General features: G+C 38.9%; 1 protein-coding gene across 6 annotated transcripts in view; it reads left to right on the top strand.

Annotated features, from left to right (window-relative positions):
- ano1a (anoctamin 1, calcium activated chloride channel a) overlaps window positions 1-16,267 on the top strand; it is an 80,182-nt gene that overhangs the window by 59,913 nt on the left and 4,002 nt on the right. For 5 of the 6 annotated variants that reach the window (XM_086296916.1, XM_086296907.1, XM_086296925.1 and 2 more), the window contains exons 10-23: window positions 1,579-1,643; window positions 1,888-2,022; window positions 2,620-2,780; window positions 3,414-3,499; window positions 4,127-4,138; window positions 6,612-6,683; window positions 7,479-7,553; window positions 10,606-10,807; window positions 12,056-12,167; window positions 12,392-12,449; window positions 12,721-12,821; window positions 13,501-13,643; window positions 14,075-14,227; window positions 15,205-15,257. In XM_086296916.1, the coding sequence (XP_086153042.1) occupies window positions 1,579-1,643; window positions 1,888-2,022; window positions 2,620-2,780; window positions 3,414-3,499; window positions 4,127-4,138; window positions 6,612-6,683; window positions 7,479-7,553; window positions 10,606-10,807; window positions 12,056-12,167; window positions 12,392-12,449; window positions 12,721-12,821; window positions 13,501-13,643; window positions 14,075-14,227; window positions 15,205-15,257 (1,428 nt within the window). The remainder of the gene's footprint in view (window positions 1-1,578; window positions 1,644-1,887; window positions 2,023-2,619; window positions 2,781-3,413; window positions 3,500-4,126; window positions 4,139-6,611; window positions 6,684-7,478; window positions 7,554-10,605; window positions 10,808-12,055; window positions 12,168-12,391; window positions 12,450-12,720; window positions 12,822-13,500; window positions 13,644-14,074; window positions 14,228-15,204; window positions 15,258-16,267) is intronic. The other variant, XM_086296889.1, reaches the window with a different exon arrangement.

Here is a 16,267-nt window from a genome sequence, read left to right as displayed (position 1 = left end):
CACATACCTGAATCAGTGACTTAGTCGTGTTCCTGGATAGGATAACATGGCCCTCTTTTCTACTTCTTCTATGTACAAGTTGGCCACGATGGGTGAAACTGGGAGCCCACGGCACACCTGCGTTTCTGTCTGTAGCACCGACCCTTGTATGTGAAATAGGTGGAATGAAGACACAGTTCAAACACACTTGATCGGTGCTGAGATCGGGGTCATCCTGTAATCTCTTACGCACTACGTCGACTGCTTCAGTGACTCGAACACAAGTAAGAGAGACGTAACATCATACAACACCATGGTTTCATCTGCCTCCATAATGACATCTCTCAAAATCTGAAATGTTGTGGATGTGGTGCTCAGAGCTGCCCACCAGCGGGTTGAGGACTGAAGCCAGAAACTTGGAGATGTTACAGGTGACCGAGTGGATCATACAGACTGTTGGTCTTAAAGGTGCACCCTGTTTATGTAACTTTGGTAAACCTTTCAGACTTGGTGTAGCTTCCCTCTGGTTATATTAGTGATCAAAAACTGATCTCACAGCCATTGTTCATGTAGTGGGCTGGTTTCAGTCGTTGTGCAAATGTACTGTTTATAAGGTTGGGGAAACCTGCAGTCAGCTGAGGCTGAAGAAGTCATTTGGATGAGTGACGAAACGTTTCTCCCCCTGAAAACGTCCAGATGAACAGAATCAACCTTTTGGGCTAACTGTCATGTGCTGTCCCCCTGCTAGGATTAGGAAATGAGAATGTGCAGAGCTAATGCAGTCAACTGCTTTATAACTGCATCATATAGCAGTTGGGTGTGGGCATGACTATATATGTGAATGGTTGTCTGTTTCTGTGTCAGCCATGTAATAGACTGCTGATCCCCGAACCCCCAATAATGAATGGATGGATGATTATGAAATTAAAATCTGGAAACATTTCTTTTGGCACAATAAATGTTATTGCATTAGGACGTATAACGTGAAACTGATAAAAACTGATTCAATTCAGTTTTATTTATATAGCGCCAAATCACAACAAAAGTGGCCTCAAGGCGCTTCATAGATAAAAATTGATAAATCTGCAAAAAAATAGCCTCTAATTCTTTAAAAAAAGAAAAAAAAGAAAAAAAAAATATATATAAATAATAGGCAGCATGGTGGCACGATGGTTAGCACTGTTGCCGCACAGCAAGAAGGTCCTGAGTTCAACTCCAACATCAGGCCGGGGTCTTTCTGTGTGGAGTTTGCATGTTCTCCCCGTGTTTGCGTGGGTTCCCCCCGGGTACTCTGGCTTCCTCCCACCGTCCAAAGACATGCAGCTTGTGGGGATAGGTTAATTGGATAATCCAAATTGTCACTAGGTGTGAATGTGAGTGTGAATGGTTGTCTGTCCCTGTGTGTTGGCCCTGCGACAGACTGGCGACCTGTCCAGGGTGTACCCCGCCTCTCGCCCTATGACAGCTGGGATAGGCTCCAGCGCCCCCCGCGACCCTGAAAAGGAGAAGCGGAAGCGAATGGATGGATGGATGGATATAAATAATATATATATATTTGTAGCATGTGATATATTTATTGAGTCGTGCTTCTGTTCACAGCTCCTGTACGAACAGTGGGCAAGCTACAGTGTCTTCTACAAGTACCAGCCCATTGGACTTATCAGGTGAGATCCATATCTGGCATGAAATTGCTGACAGGAAATGCAGTTTGCAAAACCACAATTTATTTGTCCTCTGACTTTAAATTGAGGAAATTAATTTTAATCAGATAGGTCTTGTAATTATGACTTTAATAGTGGCATACATGACCTATTTACATGGAATTAAGCTCAACTATTAAGGAATCACAGTTAATTTTGCAGTGATGGATTTGACAGTGATGTGACCTCTGTATCTCCTCTCACCCAGGAAATATTTTGGGGAAAAGATTGGACTGTATTTTGCCTGGTTGGGAGTCTACACACAGATGCTGATCCCTGCTGCCATCATTGGAGTAATTGTATTTCTCTATGGCTGTGCTACTGTCGATGATAACATACCTAGGTACGCTGGACATATTTATTTATTTTTTATTGCCTTTATTGCAAGTGTCAGCTTGCTATGATTCCAATTTTGTCTAAAACTCACCGCAGGTAGGTAACATTTTTGTGATTTTATTTTATTTTATTTTATTTTATTTTTTTTGTGACCTGTTGACATTTGCATCACAAATGGAGTGAACAAATTTCTCATTTTCATGTCTTAATAACAAGAAGAACGTAGCCAGGAGTACAAGAAAGCGTAGGTCTACAGTAAAGAGAGAGGTGGCAATGGAAAAGGCTTAGAGTGAGTTGTATGTGGAGCTAGAAGCTAAGAAACGAGAAAGGGACTTGTACCAAGCCAGAAAGGGTGTGCAACAGATTTTAGGTTTGACAAAAATGGAAATGTGCTAAGAAATGACGGAAATGTGTTGAGAAGATGAGCGAAGTACTAGAGGACTGTTGGTAAATCAGGAGGTGGAGAGGATTAGTAAGGAAGAAGTGAGAGTGGGATGAAGAGTGCATAGGAAGTATAGCAAGTTGGTCTCAGTAACAGACGGGTAGGTGTCTCCGGCTTTTGGCTTAGACTGATTCATATCTGAAATCTATTCTTTTTTGTTAGCATGGAAATTTGTGATCCCAGAAACAATATTACCATGTGTCCACTATGCGACCAAGCCTGCAGCTACTGGAAGCTGGTTACAGCATGTGGCACAGCCCGAGCCAGCCATCTGTTTGACAATGCAGCCACTGTGTTCTTCTCTGTCTTCATGGCTCTATGGGGTGAGTACAGATTGCTGTCCAAATATATAGGCAACAACCAGAAAATATGCAGACCACCAACAAATAAAGCTCGTGCAGCAAAGCATCGCTAAAACTGTACCAAATTCAAGACTGCATTGTCTGTAAAGGTTCTCAGTCATCCAGGTCATCGTAGTCTAAGGAGCTCGGAACAGAAGACTGTATTATTTTAAAGCTTTGATCTATGGAACCAGCACCTTTGTTTCAGTGTATTTTTAGTGCCAAATACTGCCAGACTTTATATTTCATATTTTATATTAAGAAATATGAAAGGTGCAATCATACAAGTGGAGTCATCAACTGTGAGCAATGTAACATCAGCACATCTTATTATGAACCCCTTATATGAATTAACAAAAAGCATTTGGAGGATTGTAAAATGTACATGATTTCCAAATCGTTTTATAAATCCGTACTTTTTAAATAAAGGCACTGCTTGCTGTTGATTATGTACATTATGTAACAAAACTTGCATAACCTTATATGAACAGGTACAATAAAAGTATAAAATGTTCACACTCTCTATGGTTGCCATTTATATATACGGAAAATAGCAAGAAACATGTTGCAGCTGGTGTCCGAGCATGCGTTGAGTTTGTGTGTCTTATTATGTAGCTGTTCTCTTTATGGAGCACTGGAAGAGGCGGCAGATGAGACTCAACTATGTCTGGGACCTCACAGGGTTTGGAGAGGAGGAGGAGGTGAGATAACCCCACATGTGTTTTAATGCACAGAGCATAATTGTTACCTAGTGTTAATTAGTAAATAGTGATAATGAATAATAAGTTTGCACTTTTTGCACAAGTTCTTTTTCTGTGCAAATATTACTGTCCATCTTTTTAATGTTAATGTGCTAATTATATTTTTAGGACCACAATAACTACAAAACCTGCACAGTTTGTAGTATAAACGTGTGATGCAAGATGCTAGAAACACAAATGAAATAGAAACTTGAAGTTTGTTGTTGCAGTGCCATATGTTCCAGTTGATCTTTGCTCGTTTTACAAAGTGCTTTGGTCAAACATGAAAGCAGATGTTAAGGTTTAACAACACTCTTCTTCAAACAGAGACAAATATGGATATAAAGGATACAGGAATGCAGCTATCTTAAAAACACATTCCTACAGTAATAAGTAACATAATGGTTGAGATAAGGTTCCCACACAAACCTTTAGGAGTGAATGTCTTTTAAATCATAATGTACACAGTACAATTCAATACAATATCATATCGTCATTATATTACTCTTAAAAAACATGAAATGTTTTTAACTTGACACGTAAACTGATATCGCTTTTATGTTCTTATGTGTTTGGTTTACTTCACAGGGGGAACACAAGGTTTGACTTCTTTTTCACTAACTGTTACAGATCTGTTCTGACTTTTCTTCTCTTTTAAGGTGTCTAACAGTCTCCATGTGGTCTTTTTACCTGACTTTGTCTCTGTGGTTCAGTTGTGTTGCACATCTGGCTTGACTATCTTTTGAGGTTTGTTCTGAAGATGTGGTCTAGTTAATTAGTTGATCAATACAGCAGTCTTGGCATTTCTAGGACTCACAGCTCTGAAGTTGTCTGACTTTTATCTTTTTTATCCATTTTTTTATTTTTGGTGGGAATAACTTAGAAATGACCACATTATGACATTCTGGTTTCTTCCTTGTCACCCTGCTATTACAGTGTTATTACGGAGCTGTATTTCCATATTATTACCCCCAGTTTTGGCGCTCTTATTATCCTATTACGGTAATTTCATGGTAATAATACTCAACTGTAACTACTGTTGCTACCATTATATTACCTGCATATTAAGTGGTTATTACTTTAGTAATTGCATAGTAACGAGTTAGAAATTACCATATTATTACTCTTGTTACCTACTATTACCCCTTTATTACTGAGCTGTAATAGCAAGTGCTACCAATTCTTTTGACTGACTTTTCAAGATTAAATGTCTCGAACATGGTGATTAAAACGAGCAGTAAAGCTAGAAAAAGAAGAAAGAGAGCAAAGGTAATTATGTGTGGTTGTTATTACAAACGATAGCCATCCCACCCCCATATTTGAGTTGCTAGGCATGAGTAGTTAGGATGGCCTCTCTTTGTCAGCGGGATGTGGTATCCCATCCTTTGGCAGGACTCAGTGATGAAGATGTTGTGAATAAAATACATCTTTGGGACCTCATTAAGTCAACAAAACAAAGAAAAAACAAAACCTAGTAGAAAAACTAGAATCGGTGATAAATACAGCTGAAGGTTGTGATGGCTTGCATAAAAAACTGAGTTAGTTACTGAAACAGAATTATTAGGGCAGAAATGTCCACGTACAGTAAGGCAGATGCAGAGTAAATGGTGGGGGTTCAGCACGACCTTGTGAAACATGCTGAGGAGGATTGACTTGTAGGATAGGTCGTGCAAGGTTCAGGAACGTTGCAATGCAAATGGCATCATCTGTGTAAGTGGCAAATATGTTGGTCCTACTGATCCAGGTCTGCAGGTTATGGGGTTCAGTTAAAGCACAGGCTTAGGTAGGTCCACATAATACAGAATTATGAACTTCAAAATGCTTTTAGATCACTTTTAGCTCCGGTGGTACCTCAGTGGACATGTAGGCTGGTAGAATAATCTTATGTCAAATACATGTATTTTCTCCAAAATGGATCAAATAAAAAATCTCAGTGGAAATATGGAAGCAAATACATTCTTCATGTCGTCTACTTTCTGTAGTTCATACGTCAGTGTTGAAATCGACACTGTGATAATGTAAAGCAGGTTCTGAATTAATGTCTTGTTAAACATCTAGATGAGATGGTATAAAAAATGGTTACTTGAAAAAGTTCAAGCTATTTCTACTTGATCGGTCCACATGAAAAATAGCCTTGTTCAGCACAGACCAGTTCTTCTGCTTACTCAGCTGTACTGGACAACATTGTCATTTTTCCTATTTGGAAGCTTGCTCATGTGTGTTTCACTGAGCCTGTGTGTCTGTACATTAGTCTGACACATGTACCTTTAGGCCACTGTCTAACTGTCAGCTTTGTTTTCTAGTGATGCAGTTTCTCTTTACACACAGCTCCTCCTCCGCTGGGTACACATCCATTCAATTCTGGCTGCATATCACATTCCTTAAGATATAAACATGTATTTCTCACCATTAAAGGAACATTTCACCATCAGCTACACACGTCACTATTACACAACCATTTAATTTCATTTTGTAAATTAAATGGTTAAGAGTTAAAATTTGGAAGGAAAGAATAAAAATTGGGAACCAATCTAATGTTTAAGAATACAGAGAAGAAAAATAACGGTATTAATCCTAAAGGAAAAATTATATGCATCATTAATCATCATCATGTGTCATTGTTTTAAACTTTATGTAATACTTGTTTGTTCGTATCTTTGGGGATTTTTTGTTTTTTTTGGGGGGGGGTCCCAGAAATATAAGAAATCCCTAAAATACTGCCTTTTTAATAAAGGCAGTAAATTTCTAAATGAGCTAGAAATATGATGGATTGATGCTTTCCACCTTAAAATTCTGTAAATGCCAAAATAGGATAAACTACTGGTGTAGCTGGTGTATTTCTTTCATGGTGAGTTGATACATATCTTCCTTTTCTTGTGCAGAGTTGTACAGAAACCTAAACACCAAGTGCTTATTTTGCAAAACTTTTTGCCACAAGGCTGTTTAACTTATTCCTGTCTCCATTCTGAATTCCAAATGGGATCTTCTCTTGCAAGTTTAACGTCTTGCACATTTAGTACTAATCAACAAAAAGCACCATCAATAAAAGTAACAAGCAAATGTTCTCTTCCAGGACCACAATCGAGCTGAGTACGAGTTCCGGGTCATGCAAAAGAAAGTGAAACTGGAACATTCGGACTTGATGGTAAAATTAAGTCAATTTTTTTCTGACAAAATCTTTTCATGTTTCCAGTGCTTTATGAAAATATGGATATTGGATACATCACAATTTTATTTACATAGACAGTTGCTGATTTAAAATAGTGTTGGTTCAGTGGTTGCTGTCACGTCACCTTTTCCCAAAGTTCAAATTGATGCATGTTAGGTTAACTGGTTATTCTAAATTGCCATTGGATGTAGATATAAGCACATATGATAAAGCACTGTGTGCGAAATGGTCAATGTGGGTTTAATGTAAATCACTATGTAATATGTTGTGTTCTGCTATGTAATGACCTGCAAGCCACAGAGGTCACTACATAGTGATAACTTGCTTGGTTTAACTGGTTTTCTGAGTACAGCCTGATTTAATCTAATTGGTTGTTAATGATGTTGCTTTTGAATAAAGATAAGGCTCAAAGTGTAAGATATCCTGAGCCCCCCCAAAAATCCTTGCGTTATATCAAGGACACACCTTTTTCATCCTATAAACATGGAGTCATCTCAGCATCTTGACCCAATTTTAAGTCACTCAAATGTGACACTACAGCTGAGGGCAGAATTAACTCTGCTCCACTGGAGCCACTGATTTGTGTCTATGCTTGTTATATGTGCTTTGTGCAACTCCATGACCAGTGTATAAAGGGCTGCTACTGAAAGACAGAAATAAGGCAGTGGAAGGGGAATTGCACATCTGCATCAGGTCTTAATGCCCTTCATTGTGTGTGTGTGTGTGTGTGTGTGTGTGTGTGTGTGTGTGTGTGTGTGTGTGTGTGTGTAGGATGAAAAGGTGAAGCTGACATGTACAGATAGGCTGCCTGCTTACCTGACTACTGTGGTCATGATGGGTTTTATGGTGAGTACCAGTAGTCTCCCACTGTGTTCACCAACATGTGTTTCTGAAGCATGAGTGATGATGTCATTGTCCCATATTATTTCTGTTTCTGGCAATACTACGTTGAAAGGTTTTTGTAAATGAGAAAGGCGAGAATATAATGTTACTGCATAAGTTTTAGGATTTGGACGACAATAATGTGCTTAATCACAAAATGAATTCAGGCTCTTATTAATTGAAGTATTGACAATGTATTTATATTTGCCTACAAATACTTGAAGATAGGCACACTTCAATACATGGGTGATATTAAACCTGCTTCTTTGGTCCCCATGATAGAACAGAGAAAACCCGACTCAGTGGTCAAAACATTTATAATTGTTTATTCAATCATCAGAAGAGAGAGCCCTGCACAGCCCAAAGCCAGCTGCAGAATCTCTGACATTAGCAGCCAAACATGTGTCTCATGTAGGTGTTATTTTGGTCCTTGTATGTACTAGTTCCGCTTTTCTGTCTGGTTTCATGTATTCCTATACCTCTGCAGCTCTACCCTAGACTACCTGTTTTTCAGTCTGGCTAAGCACTTGGTTTATCAAAAGTGGCCTTGCTTTACAAACCTTCATTATTAAAGTACATAAAAACAATATAATCAGAAAATAAGCACTAAGAATATATTAATTACATGACAGTGACAAGTCAGTTTTTACAGAAAACAACTGTGAAAACTGTAATTTAGCAGAAAAACAAGTATTTCCTCATCTCACATCATAAATATGCAGTAGTTTCTGGGCAGGAACTATATTATGGAGGCGATTCATTGTTCATGCCTTTACATCTTTAATAGTCAGTGTTTATATGCTTGATGGATGTTTTATTAACTCCTCATTTTATCAACGTAAATGTGATAAATGCTGTTCTACCCTACCAACTTACAAGAAAAATGAATACCATAAAAATGTCCTGGCTGATGTGACCTTATAACAATAAAGCCAAGTCTAACTTTTTTTAAATACATTTCACTGTTCAAACATAACTTTCAAAAGTGTTTCCTGTCCTTTAAAATACCTGGACCTTAGGCAAGGTTAAAAACATGACCTGAAACGCGTACTTTCAGTTTGAAAGTTTTATTTGTCACATACACAATCATACACAGTATGACATACAGGGAAATGCTTATTGTTTTGCAATCAGATTGACAGTGAACAAAAACAGTTATTGGTCATTATTTTGTTATTAAGTGCATGGAACGTGTCGAGAGCCCAGTCTTACATGTTTCCCACCCTCACTGACTGGTGAGGATCCACTGACAGTGGTCCTAGTTGGTGAAAAGAGCTGAGGGGATTATACTACTGAACTACGGAAACTTAAAATGTTATTATTGTAAAATGCATGAAGTTATACACTACTTACATGGTTAATGGCGTGATTTTTATATAGCACTTTATACAGCATGGCATGCAGACTGGAGCAGCCAGGGATCTAACCACCAACCTTATGATTAGTAGATGACCTGCTCTGTCTAGTAGTGTGTTAGCATTCTCTTTTGCCAATCTCAAAGAAATTGTAGACATTTTACCTTTAGCACCACTTTCAGTCATTAATCCTTAAAGACAATATGAACTCCTCCTCATACCAGTGTCTTAAAAGTTGTTTTTTTTTATACCACTTAACAAATGCAAGTACATTCCCATAACAAGGTCCTTAGAATTACAAGGTCATCAAACAACTTGGCTATGGAGCATACATTACCTTTGCAAAGCACTTTATAGGGTATTTATTATGTGATTATGTGGAATGAAATGAAGGCTGCGATTGAATATGCTGTTGTATGAAAATGTGGGTATTTAATAATAATAATTCATTGCATTTATATAGCGCTTTTCGAGACCCTCAAAGCGCTTAACAATGCCACTATTCATTCACTCTCACATTCACACACTGGTGGAGGCAGCTACAGTTGTAGCCACAGCTGCCCTGGGGCAGACTAACAGAAGCGAGGCTGCCATATCGCACCATCGGCCCCTCTGACCACCACCAGTAGGCGGCAGGTGAAGTGTCTCGCCCAAGGACACAACGACCTTCTGATTACAAGACAAACACCCAACTCTTGAGCCACGATCGCCCTAAATAAATGTGTCTTCTACAAAAAACTGGAATCAAAATACTGAACTTAAGCTGCTACTGAAATTTCATCAAGACCAATCTAAATGCTTCAATATGGTGGTTAGGTTAACTGGTGATTTTAATTTGCCCCTCAATATGTGTTAGATAAAGCATGCAGAATAATCCACTATGTGCTTAGAATAGAATAGAATAGAAAAGAATAGAATTCAACTTTATTGTTATTGCACATGTCACAAGTACAAGGCAACGAAAAACGGTTTGCATCCATCCAGAAAGTGCTTTAGACATAATATAGATATATTACAGAATGGGTCTATTATAGGTATGTTACAATGTACACGGTATTAAGGTATGTTATGAATATGCTATAACTATATGTACAGGCTATGAACAGGATATAAATATAAAGCTATACAGAAATATGAACTATGCAAGTTATAAACAGAATGATTGTCTATACAGCATTTACAGTAGTGCAGTTAAGAAATATGTGGATAATTTCCACAGAGGTATATAAAGTGCTGGTGGTTGTGAGTGGTGGTTCAGTCCATGTTGTTATTGTGTGTATGAGGGTACAGTTGTCCATTTGTTTGTTTTTGTCCATTTTGTGTGTGTTCAGTTATAGGTGGTTGTGTGTGTGTTCAGTCCATGAGTTTAATGTGGGTCAGATGTCAGGAGGCAGAGCTTGAGAGAGCTGTAAGACTAGAAAAGGGCTCTCAAAAAGGCCTGTCCATTAAGTTGTCACTAGAGAGTTTTTGATGTAAGGGTCCTTGGAAAGGGACTTGATCCCCTAGAACGCAGAGCGAAGATCATTCTCTGGGAAGTTGGGTTTGTTTTGGTCTCACGGTGCTCACTGTGTGCCGCAGGTTCAGTAGCTGAAAACCAAGCTTTTTCCGTGTGGACGCATTTAACCAACACACTTATTAATTCTGCCTCTCTTGTATTTTAGATAATTGTGACGTTTGTTATAGTCTTTGGAGTCATCCTGTACCGGATTAGCATTAGGGCAGCGCTGCACATGAGCAGCCACCCTGTAGTTCGGTATAATATCCGAGCCACAGTCAAAACCACTGCTGCCATCATCAACCTCATCATCATCATCATCTTGGATGAAATCTATGGAGCCATTGCCCGCTGGCTCACTAGACTGGGTGAGGCACATTTTGTTGGATTGATGTTCTTACCAAATATTATTTTCTTCCTACTGTTTGTAGTAGTATTTGTATGCCACACAAAAGGACTTTAGAACACAAAGTGTCATAATAGGCTGTGTGCAGGAAAGGACCCAATCGCAGCACTCTCAAAGACAGGACTTAACTCAAAACGCAGCATCTGTTGCTGGAAAAACTCCTCATGAATAAAACTGAAACAAAACAAAACTCTGCACATAGGAACTGAGCCACTAAACCGGAGTACAAGCCAAAACACACAGCACACAGAGGGTAGCAACATTAACGACGTGACAGAGAGCAAAGAGAAACACAGGGCTTATGTACACAGAGGGATAATCAGGGAATGGGAAACAGGAGACACAGCTGGGAGAAATTAGGCCTAACGAGACAGGGGGAAGTAAAACCGAATACACTGACATAAGACATGGACCTTCAAAGTAAAACAGGAAACAAGAAACAAATAACAAAGACGCAGACGTGACACTGAACTAAATCTAGAACAATAATAATCAAAACAGCACAACTAAAGAATCAGAACATAAATCCTAATACAGAAAAAACACCAAAATATAAGAAACAGGAAATGCTGGGTCAAAATGAGCAAGAGCCATGACACAAAGCCTTTCTTTTTATCAGTCCTTTTTAATTTGATTATCTGAAGTAAGTTGTGGTGGCAGGAGGGTGTTCCTGGTACCCTTTTCTCCATTCATCCTGGGCAGAAACACCAATCCCCTTCCAGACCACATGAGAGATAATAAAGAGAATTATGGGTCTTCTCTTAGTTTGGTGTGCATGGTAAGCTTGACGTGCCCAAATCTAGCCATTATGGACATGCAACAATTACTCTGAGCTGCCTTAAAAGTTCTCTAAGCCCGAGTGCCACCTTAATGATATCTTTCTTTCAGACATTACCTTGAGCTTGTGGCCAAATGTGAGCGCTAGAATATCTTCAGCTCAACAGTCTAGAACAACAGCTGCATTAGTGCAGATGTCATTCCACCTTCTCATTGTTTGTTTAGACATCTTTAAATTTGCTTGGGGCTGCAACAGCCCCCACAAATGTGGAAACCATAGAAAGCCGAGGATGTCTCATCGACAGTACAGCATTAGTCCTATAGATTGCATAAATGGTGCTTGACGTAGCAATCTCAGACTAATGTCCCCGACATAGGACGAGAATGGCATCTTAGGAGAGTCTAACACTACATCGACTGTGCGCTTTTTCAGAGGTTCCAAAGACGGACAAGAGCTTTGAGGAACGCCTCATCTTCAAGACTTTTATCTTGAAGTTCGTCAATGCCTTCACACCCATTGTCTACTTGGCCTTTTTCAGGGGCAGGTAAAACAACAGTTTCTCACATAATTTAGTTTCAGATCATTTTAGTCAAACTAAACTGGACTGTAGGGAAATCAAGCACTATAATGTGTTACTGACAATGCACACACAGCTTTATCCAACTCACTGTTGTCTGCAGATGTTTTGCTGGAAGAAGGAAACATGATGATTCTGTAAAGTCAATGCTTTCTTTGTCAGACTTTGTGACTGTGGTTTTGTTTTTATAGGCTTGTTGGGAGGCCTGGAAGCTACTTGTATGTTGTTGGGTCTTACAGGATGGAAGAGGTAATCCACTTTAAATATGCTCAAGAGAAGAGAGGGAGGGAATGGAGCCAGTTGTCTCTAGATAACAATTAACAGCTAGATTAGATGGTGCTTTATGACTAAGAGCACACAGTCACCTTTATTTTTAGTTTAACATTCTCATATAAAGATTAAGGGGAAAAAATCCTAGTAACTAATAGTAAGTTAAATTTTACATTTCTTTTCTCAAATGGTCTGTTTCGAATGTTTCACTATTGTCTGTTTCTACACTTGTTCACTGTCTCTCCTACAGTGTGCCCATGCAGGTTGCCTCATGGAGCTGTGCATTCAGTTGTGCATCACTATGCTAGGCAAACAGCTCATCCAGAACAACTTGTTTGAGATTGGCTTACCGTGAGTGCAAAACAGAGACTGCAGCAAGCTCAAAAACACACTTGAACACAGATTGAATGAGGGATCGGCATCAAATCAAATCAGTTTTATTGACACGTTACATGTGCTGATACACTGGTACAGCACACATGAGGGAAATTCTTGTGTGCAAGCTTCACAAGCAACAGTGGTGTGCACAGATCCCACTGTGTGGGTTCAGTAAGTCACAGATCACATAATGCACACCCACTCAGTTATGTGTATGTCTGAGAATACTGCTCGTCTAGTTTTCATCTACATTTCCCTGGAAACCAGACAGCACCTTGCTGAACTGTAAGCCTGTAGTCTGCTCAGCCTCTCTGTGCACATACACTGTGACTGAGGTTTATGCCACATGTTTGGCTCTTCCAGCAGTGTTAGACATCCAAATTATCATCCCTAACAATTAAGAACTCAAGACTTTGAAGAATTTACCACTTATCGTAGTCGTAGTATTCAGAATAGAGTTCCTGTATTTGTCCAAATGTGGTTAATAATCTCCCAAATTTTAGGATACATAATCCATTAAGTTAAGGAGAAATCTACAACAACAACAAAAATCAAAGATGCGCATGCATTTGCACAATAACACTTTAGAAACTGAGTGATGCTTTTACAAATCTCATTGTGTAATTTCTTAATGGATTGTTGGGATTTGCAGGAAGCTGAAAAAAATGCTCCGCAGGAGGAAGTCAGAAATGGTTTCCATTCAAGAGCCAGTGCCGCATAAAACTCTGAAACGCTATGAGAAGGACCAGCTCCTGGGTCCATTTGTTGGCCTCAATCCAGAGTACATGGAAATGAGTAAATAAGTTTCATCACTTTTGTTAATCATGTTGTTAGCAAATAAATAAATTACCTGGTTTGCACTAAATGCATTTAAAGAGTAGTGGTGGACAAAGACGAGCAGAGCAAATAAAGTTTGTTTCTGACATACCTGATTAAGATCAAACTACAGTTACAAGAAACTCAGTAATAATTGTAACATTAGGAGGCAGCCAGAATCTCGTGACTTTAAACATGGCATGCTTAAACAGAAATAGGTTTTCACAACTGTCCACCGCTATCAAAATTGGCTTTCTTTTCATTTTTAAAGAAATTCTGAAGGAATTTTTTTTTCATGCTTATTTATAGATGTTAAAAATAGTTTTCTGTATTAATTTTCTTTCACCCAATCGAGGATGAGTCATTGCTAAATGCTGTTCTATTTGTCTGTTTTTTCCCTTTTCCTTTAGTAATCCAGTTTGGGATGGTGACTCTGTTCGTGGCCTCCTTCCCTCTGGCGCCGCTCTTTGCTCTTCTGAATAACATAATTGAAATTCGTCTGGATGCTAAGAAGTTTGTTACCGAGCTTCGCAGGCCTATTGCAGCTAAAGCCAAAGACATTGGTTCGTTTCTTTTATCTCTATGTGAGATTAAACCCTCTTAAAATTGCAGTAACATCTGCTGTTAAGAAATGTGTTTTACTAATGTTACAAAAATATAAACCCAGTACAAAAAATCCACACAGACTGAAAACAGCACACAAAAGTAGCACATTGCAATTGCTAATAGTGCTCGTTTGTGTATTTTTCTTTTGCAGCCTTTAGTCAGTTTAATCAATGAACTAAATTAGCACTCTGTTATTCAGACTTCAAGAAAATATGCCCTAAGATGTCTTCAACAGCATTTCTTTCATTTGGGTGAAAAAAGAGGTGAATTTGCAGTACAGTGTCCCGACAAACTGAAACTAAATACATGTATCCTCACCCATCTGTCTTTGGAGGTGGCCCCCATCCCATGAACTTGTTTCTGTCAGTGGTTTCTTCCTGTTAAAGGGAGTTTCCCTTCCCATTGTTGTGCACTCAAACGGGATCATCTCATTGTTGAGGTTTCCTCTCTGTTATTGTAAGGTCTATAGCTTACAATATGAAAAGCCTGAAGGTGACTGTCCTCGTGGTTTGAGGCTATATGAATAAAATACATTTCAATTGATTTCAAATTAAATTTATGACTCTCACACTAGGCAGAACACATAAAAATAAGGACTGCTACATATGCCATTCTAGTAGGCTGCTGTAAGGAAAAAGACTCTGCTTACAGCTGAATTACACTACAGCAAACCTATTATGAAGCTAACATTGTGTAGAGTTATATGTTGCAAGACTGAAATCTCTGAAAGCTGGTTTTCTTCACGTAGAGAAGTTAAGTGACTCGATTAAGTAGCTTAATCTCAGAACCCGTCTGCAGTGGCATTTCCAATATGCAGAGAACACTCAGCACCAGTGAGTTGCAGTTGTACTAAATCACCCTGTGCAAACTCTAGTCGTGTGCATGTCGGAGCTGCTGTTTTCTCATGAATAACGGCTCTTCTGTCTTTCTGCAGGGATCTGGTACAACCTCTTGAGGGGCCTCAGCAAGGTAGCGGTCATTGTCAACGTAAGTCTTATCAGCAATCTGTATGGTTATACAATGCCAATATAAAAACAATGCCAAGGCTGTCCTGGAAAACGATTTTCACTCAGTTAGGACTACACTAGTACATTGTCTTGGTCCTCTTAGTACCATTGATGTTAAGTTAGACTCTTTTTCTCCAATTGATCTTTCTGAGTTAGCTTCAATAATTACTTCCTCCAAACCATCAACGTGTCTTTTAGACCCCATTCCTACAAAACTGCTCAAAGAAGTCCTGCCATTAATTAATTCTTCAATCTTAAATATGATCAACCTATCTCTAATAATCAGCTATGTACCACAGGCCTTCAAGCTGGCTGTAGTTAAACCTTTACTCAAAAAGCATCTCTAGACCCAGCAGTCTTAGCTAATTATAGGCCAATCTCCAACCTTCCTTTATATCAAACATCCTTGAAAGAGTAGTTGTCAAACAGCTAACAGATCATCTGCAGAGGCTTATTTGAAGAGTTTCAGTCAGGTTTCAGAGCTCATCACAGCACAGAAACAGCTTTAGTGAAGGTTACAAATGATCTTCTTATGGCCTCTGACAGTGGACTCATCTCTGTGCTTGTCCTGCTAGACCTCAGTGCAGCGTTCGATACTGTCGACCATAATATCCTATTAGAGCGATTAGAACATGCTGTAGGTATTACAGGTACTGCACTGCAGTGGTTTGTATCATATCTATCTAATAGACTCCAGTTTGTGCATGTAAATGGAGAGTCCTCTTCACACACTGAGGTTAATTATGGAGTTCCACAGGGTTCAGTGCTAGGACCAATTCTGTTTACATTATACATGCTTCCCTTAGGCAGCATCATTAGAAGACATAGCATACATTTACACTGCTATGCAGATGACAACTTCATATATCCATAAAGATATGAAGACCTGGTTGACCTCTAATTTTCTGCTTCTAAATTCAGATCCAACTGAGGTTATTGTACTCGGCCCTAAAAATCTTAGAAATATGGTGTCTAACCAGATTCTTAGTC

The sequence above is a fragment of the Aulonocara sp. 'chitande type north' Nkhata Bay genome, linkage group LG1 (assembly GCF_057382095.1).
Source record: "Aulonocara sp. 'chitande type north' Nkhata Bay isolate Kocher_YH1m ecotype deep benthic linkage group LG1, A_spYH_male_GT1.1, whole genome shotgun sequence".
NCBI lineage: Eukaryota > Metazoa > Chordata > Actinopteri > Cichliformes > Cichlidae > Aulonocara > Aulonocara sp. 'chitande type north' Nkhata Bay.
Note: the sequence above shows the minus strand (reverse complement) of the source record. Positions and strands in the feature narration are given on the sequence as shown.